The sequence below is a fragment of the Oncorhynchus masou genome, chromosome 29, assembly GCF_036934945.1.
Source record: "Oncorhynchus masou masou isolate Uvic2021 chromosome 29, UVic_Omas_1.1, whole genome shotgun sequence".
Taxonomy (NCBI): Eukaryota; Metazoa; Chordata; class Actinopteri; order Salmoniformes; family Salmonidae; genus Oncorhynchus; species Oncorhynchus masou.
In genome coordinates, this window is record NC_088240.1 from 73,228,847 (window position 1) to 73,235,792 (window position 6,946).

The following is a 6,946-nucleotide window of genomic DNA, read 5'->3' on the forward strand; positions in this document are numbered from 1 at the left end:
GTGTGTGTGTGTGTGTGTGTGTGTGTGTGTGTGTGTGTGTGTGTGTGTGTGTGTGTGTGTGTGTGTGTGTGTGTGTGTGTGTGTGTGTGTGTGTGTGTCGGACGTGAGTGTGTAATGAGAGAAAGCCCTCAGACATCAGAGCTAAACCTTCAGAGGCAGTGTGTGTGATGACTGTCAGGTTCTCGCACTGCTGACAGCAGGGGAGGTGACACTCTGTCATAACAACCTGACCACTAAATCAATCACATCCACAGTTGAGGCGCACTAGTTAAAAACCAGCTGACACATTTCACATCCCACTCCGAGAACAGCTTCTCAAACCGCTCCTCAACCCGGACCAAGACACAACACAAAGAACATCTAGGGAGGAATATGTGAGGTAGCTTACAAACAGCCCAGTTCCACCTTTAGTTTGCGTCATCCTGGCTCAAGGTCTCCCACCCCACCCCAGGCAACACTATCAGTGCTATCTCCAGGGAGCCTCTCTCCCGGTGTTTAATCGGATTTCAGAGGCAGCTTTTGCTAAAAACGCCACCGCTAAAGAGAAGAGAGCTGCAGGACAGCAGGCGATGCTGTAAAAGCCATGCTGTCATCTCCATCTCCCAGACTGAACCAACGCTCTCCGGATGAAAAGAACAGGCGGTGCTCTCTAATCCACACGCACCGCGGCCACCATGCCTCACACAGCTACCAGTAATGGATTCATTAGGTTACTCTCTAATTGTGGTTGAATAAAAAATGGAGAGTGGGAGTGAAAGGACGGAGGGAGGGAGAGGAGGGGCGTAGAGGGAGAGGAAATGGATTAATCACAGCTTGATGGAATGGTGGGATCAATGAGCTAACGAGTGCGCAAGTGTAGAGCGAACTGTAGCAGCCTCTAAAGGCTACTCACACCATGATAACGTTATGCTCTGCCGGCAACGTTTAATTAGGACAATCTCCACAGCAGCATGGTCACTCCAGAGGTGCCTGGCTGTAGCTGTAGTCTGTGATTAAAACCACAGTGTTGTCACCACCATGAAATTAAACTGAAACTGTTCGGCCACATTGGTGCTGCTGCAACAACTTCCCCCTCTTATCCCTCCTGTCCACCCCTCTCTCTCTCTTTTCCCATCTCCCTCCACTCCACTCCTCTCCCTTGCCTCCTCTCCCTCCCCTCCTCTCCCTTGCCTCCTCTCCCTCCCTCCTCTCCCTCCCTCCCACCTCTCCCCTCCCTCCCCAGGTGCTCAGTAATGGCAACACCCTGCAGCTGAAGGCTGTCACCCAGGAGGATGCTGGGACGTATACCTGCAAGGCCATCGTCCCCCGCATCGGTGTGGCTGAGAGGGACGTCACGCTCACTGTCAACGGTAAGTCTCATATGAGTCTCAATAGTCGGAAAATAGGGCTAATTCAATACCACTTTCTTTTAGATGTAGAATATTAAAGATGCACATTTGGTATTATCTAAGAAGAATGTTTACTCAAGCATTATATGTGTCAACCATCTGACAATGCATCTGTGTTTAATTTGTCTCAAAATCTCTCTCTCTCTCTCTCTCTCTCTCTCTCTCTCTCTCTCTCTCTCCAGGCCCACCTATCATTACAGCAGACGCCACACAGCACGCTGTCAAGCACTCCAAGGGCAAGCTAGAGTGCCTGGTGGGAAACAGCCCCTCGCCTGACAAGATTGTAAGTGAGCCTCTTGTCTTTTCCTGTCTTTCCTCTTTCAATGTTGTGTGTGCGTGCATGCATGTGCTCGCACACACATGCGTGTGCACATTTCATACACACCGAATCCCCCACCTACACACACACACATCATCCCTTCACCACTCAATGGGGATGAGGGAGAGAGAACAGAAAGGTAACTAGAAAGGGGGGCCGGCTCTCCTGCAGGCTGCAGCCCAACTGCATGGCTCAATTAGCGCTGCATCCATCAGGCCTCGATGGGCTGACCTGTCAGGTGACCCTGGGTGCGTGGGCAGCTCTGACAGAGGATAATTAGGGTCTGAGGGGGAGTGAGAGGCAGGCACCCCGTAGACCTTGCCTAGCAGCAGGAGAGAAGCTTCCTCACCGACAGGAGCATCTTACACAGCCTCACAGGCCTGGCAGGGCTTAGAGGCTGACAGGGCTTACCTCCAGGGCAAGACGTAGGAGGCAATTTAGACGTACGGCCCTTAGCAATGTCAGCCAGGTGGATGGAGAGGGAGGAAAACAGAGAGAGGGAAAGAGAGAGGGAGGGAGGGTGGTTGGTTAGAAGGTACCTGTGATTGATCTAAGCATGGGAAGTAGTGGTTGATCTGAGCTCTGACAGCGCTGCTAGCCACTCACCTGTTGTTCATCTCCCATCTTTCTCACTAGGTGTGGACATTTGGAGACGTGACCCTCTCCTCGGGTTCCTCCGGTCGTTTCTCTGTCCAGACGGTGACCAGCGACCACGGGGTCCTGTCCTCCCTGGTCCTGTCTGAGACCCTGGCCCAGGACTTCCTACTCCGCTACAACTGCACGGCATGGAACCGCTTCGGCACAGGCACCGCGCTGGTCACCCTCAAGGAGCAAGGTACGGGTAGGAACTGGACAGGGGTCCTTATTATCTATCATCTCACACAGTCAGCATGACCAATCTCACTAAGACGAGCACTGTGGAGAGACGGTGCTGGGAAGAGAGAGGGGTTAGATGAGGTCAAAGCAGAACTCCAATTGAGTGCTTATCTTAATTATACTATTTTAATCAATATAATTTAATTAGCAGATGGTGGGCCTTAATGAATACATTGGGCCATATAACATAGATATCGATCGGGGACTAAAGTCAATTAGATCAGGGCACAGGTGTCCTGGGGCCGAGCCACCGGCGGTCCCTTAGCTCCCTCTCTCTCTAAGTGTGTGAGAGCCACCCTCTTCAAATGTACTTAAATGACAATTTACTTACTCACACACACACACATACATGCACACACACACACACACTCTGCACACTGGAGTTGGCGGAGGTAAGGAAGGAAGGCCTTTGTTGCAGTAGACACCAAAAATAAGGTCCTCGCCAGCAATTTACATCAAGGCAGCTCAGCCGGGGTCTCGGGAGAGTTGAGCGGTGCGCCGTATCTCTCTCCTGGAATCTCTAATTAGATTACTGTCTATTGCTTCATTGAATGTCAGGCCTTGTTACCCTTCTTCCAGAGAGATTAGACACAATAGCCGAGGCTGTGGGGACGCAGGGGGCTCTAAGTGTGTGTGTGTGTGTGTGTGTGTGTGTGTGTGTGTGTGTGTGTGTGTGTGTGTGTGTGTGTGTGTGTGTGTGTGTGTGTGTGTGTGTGTGTGTGCGTGCGCGTGCTTCTGAGCGACCATGAGGCTTACTGCAGATGAATTTATATAGGAGCAGGCGTTGGCAGAGATTAGTTGGGGGGGAATGAGTAGAGTGGCGTTAGAATAGGAGACTGGATCTAGTCCTGCCTGTCTGTCTCTGATCAGTAGCAAGGTCCTGACTCTTTTCTCTTTTCCTCTCTCTCCTCACAGAGGCCCTGCCCATGCTGATCATCATTGGGGCGGCGGTGGGCGGAGGGTGTGTCCTGCTCATCTGTGTCGTCACCCTGGTCTCTCTCTGCTGCAGGCACACCGGGAAAGGTGAGGTCGAAGGTCAGATATGGGGCATGCCGGGGTTGGGCTACATTCCATGTCAACTCACCCTATTCAAGGAAATGAATTGACATTCAGTAAATGACTATTCACTCAATATTTTTCAATCGGTGTGAACTGACTGATTTGAAATAGAATTGACCCCAAATCTTAGTCATGCATGGTTAGTTTCAACTTCGTGAAAGGAGCACAATCAAATCCTTTTCTATAAAGGCAACAGGCATGAAAAGCAGTTTTAGAATCATTTCTAAATCACCTGTCTCTTTTGAATCCTCGCAGGTAAAAAGTGCACACGCCTCTCAAAGAGTGACATCAGAGTTCAGATTGTGCACAGTGACCACAATGCTACCCGTGGCAACGATGATGAGGAGGATGTCAAGGAGCCCATGGTAAATGCCTCCGTTCAATCACTTTCAGTAGGTTTTCAAATACCTTTTCATCTTTATATAACATATATATATAATGTATATTACTGTGATGATGTGATGATATACAGTACAGTAATTTTGTTGTGCTCATGTTGGTCTAAGATTTACCACCTTTATAATTGTAGGGCCTGTTGTTTCCCCCTCAGGCCCCCAACAGCAGCGAGTCTCCTGGGACGTCCCGGACGGAACACAGTGACCTGCTGGAGGAGGACGAGGACGAGAGGTCCGACATCAAGGTAAAAACCGTAAGGAGAAACACTCACTTATACAATGTTTCATGCATGGGAACAAATTGCAATAATTCGTTGAGCATTTGTTGCATGTGCTGTTTTGCTGGGTGTTTTGAAAAAGTCTGAAATCTCTATATACATACTGTATCTCTAAAAGCGGTTGAACAACTTAACACCCTGTTGTTATTTCCTCTCCCCTCAGGACCCCACTAATGGCTACTACAACGTGCATGCTCACGAGGACCGGGTGATCCGCAGTGGTTTCTCAGATTACGTGCCCAACCCCCGTCCTGTCTACACGCCATCCCAGCTGCCCTCCCCCAGCCCGCTGTACGGCCAGCACACAGTGGTGGCAGCCACACAGCCCCGCATCTACGACTTCTCCCACCGCTACGCCACCACCACAGGGGCCCGCTCCACCTACGAACAGCAGCAGGCAGCGGCAGCCCAGCCCGGAGCCATCTACCCCACCGACCCAGTCTACAGTGGCTCTGCCTACCTGCCCACCACCACCACATATGGACGAGCCTTCACCAGCTACGTCAAGCCCGCCTCCTACGAGAAGGTGGACGCCTACGATCAATCGGACCAGGCCAGCAAGGTGTCGAGCTCCTCTCGTTTCTCCTATGCATCATCGCAGGTCTCCTCCCAGCAGTCCGACTACGGACGGCCGTCACAACGCATGCAGACTCACGTCTGATTTGACAACGGAACAGGGGGTGGAGCGCGAAGGGCCATGTAAAGAGGAAGCATTTGACATCTCTATAGGAGGTGTGGCCAGACTAACATGAGGAGAGAGGACTGGTTGGTTGGTCCTTCTCCTGGACACGTTTTGGAAGGAGATGTAGGTGACATGGATTGCCTTCCTTATTTGTTATTCAGTTGTCATTCTGGGATTGAATGGTCCCAATGGAGTCCCAATGGAGTCAATGATTGTGATGTGCCACTCACATTCCCCATCAATAAATAATCTGCTACAGTGTCTGATACTTCAAACATGAGCCTGCTATTCTGTCATGGCACTGGTTTTGTTTTACCAGTGAGGGGATGGGAGGAAGGCAAACTGGAAATCACCAGACAGGAGCATCTCATGACTTTGGGTGGCCTAAACTAACTGGATTTTGGAGCCTAGCTAACATTTCTCAAAAAGAACAGACTCTTCAGACAAATAGAACTTGTAACAGACTATGAACAAATAAAAAATACAGATATATTCATAAAAAAAAGTCAACACATTGTGGTCATTTGGTGTTTGTTGGCATGTGAAAGGAGTTCTAAGCACATTCGTGTCTCTCTATCCATTTAAAGAAGCCTGAGCTCCACAATGGCAGCCATAAACCGCTTAGCAAAACAATAAGTTTGGCTTGGGTGTGAAAGCAGAGTGAGGTATGGAGAGAATGTGTATCCTGGCCTTCACCTAATAGAGAGACAGCCTGTGTGTTACCGTTCTACCCTGGAGGACAAGAACAGGAAATGGAAAAACCCAAAGATGGTGAGCTACAGTACATAGCAGTGTATTGAAAGAGTTAGGGATAGAGATGAATTCCTCTGGGTACTGTATTACTTCTGTGTTTGCCAGATTGCTAAATGGAGACTATTTCCAGAACAATCAGAGAATGCAGTTTGTAAAATGGTGGCAATCTTGAACTTGAATAAGCTCAAGGTGCAGTCTCAACAGGCTAAGATGGGTTCTACTTGTGAAACTGTCCCTCTTCAGACACCATCCACACACCAGTCTTTATGCCACAATCAAGTAGCTTCAATATGTTTACAAAAACACAGTACTACCCTGAAATACTGACTAGATCAACTGTACAAATGGGTGAAGAAGCCCCATTCTTTCTCTGTTGCATGCAGATGATGTGTCTAGTGAAACTCTTCAGCATTTATTTTCCATGTCCATTATGCTTGTTTGAGAGACTGCTTACTGCACCTGGTCTGTTGTATTCCGATTCTGGACACTACTGGAACCATGTACTGCCATTTTGTGTCGAGAGCCGCACTACCGGTCAGTCGGCCCAATTGGAAAACAAACGTCACTATGTGAACCAAGTGATTTAAAAACAAAAATCATTGCTCGTCTTTATTTTTATATAAGCCTTAATGTACAGCTTGTAAGCTGCTTTACTGTAAAGTATCTTTATATTATATATACATATAAATCTATATCTTGATTGATTTTATTTGGGTCCACAATTTCTCTCTTTCTGTTCCGTTGTTCATCAATCACTGAATGCAGAAAGATGAGCTATGCTTTTTGGGAACACAACTAATTGCCATTTGTTGGTTTGGTTCATTTTGTTTTTTTAATAATGTATTAAGGATTTTATTTGCTAAAAATGAGCTATTGTTGCTTGTAACTTTGTATACATATTTATATTTAAATAAAACCATTTCAGATAAAGACCAGCGTGGTTTGAGTACTGTACTGTATGGTGGCATGGTTGGCACGGTGAGGAGGTGCAGTGTGTGTGCTGTGTGTGTGTCATGGGGGAACAGGTACAAACAAAGATGCTTATGTACCGAAGTTGATGAATACATAAATTAGAAGAGCTGTCTATGTTGATTCTCCTATTCCCGTGGTGGAGCGTCGCTTTTAATGAAGACAGATGTGATTGTAGATCTCCTACTGTCTGTGTATCCACCTCCTTACACCCACACGCCCAGCTC

At 48.1% G+C, this 6,946-nt stretch overlaps 1 protein-coding gene across 8 annotated transcripts in view; it reads left to right on the top strand.

Moving 5' to 3' along the window:
* LOC135520471 (kin of IRRE-like protein 3) overlaps positions 1–6,674 on the top strand; it is a 54,333-nt gene extending 47,659 nt beyond the window's left edge. Inside the window, exons 9-15 of one of the 8 annotated variants that reach the window (XM_064946059.1) lie at positions 1,223–1,349; positions 1,571–1,671; positions 2,344–2,542; positions 3,499–3,618; positions 3,898–4,034; positions 4,172–4,291; positions 4,479–6,674. In XM_064946059.1, the coding sequence (XP_064802131.1) occupies positions 1,223–1,349; positions 1,571–1,671; positions 2,344–2,542; positions 3,499–3,618; positions 3,898–4,034; positions 4,172–4,291; positions 4,479–4,976 (1,302 nt within the window). In that variant the 3' untranslated portion in view covers positions 4,977–6,674. The remainder of the gene's footprint in view (positions 1–1,222; positions 1,350–1,570; positions 1,672–2,343; positions 2,543–3,498; positions 3,619–3,897; positions 4,035–4,171; positions 4,292–4,478) is intronic. The other 7 variants (XM_064946060.1, XM_064946062.1, XM_064946063.1 and 4 more) reach the window with 7 other exon arrangements.
* The last annotated feature ends 272 nt before the right edge of the window (positions 6,675–6,946 follow it).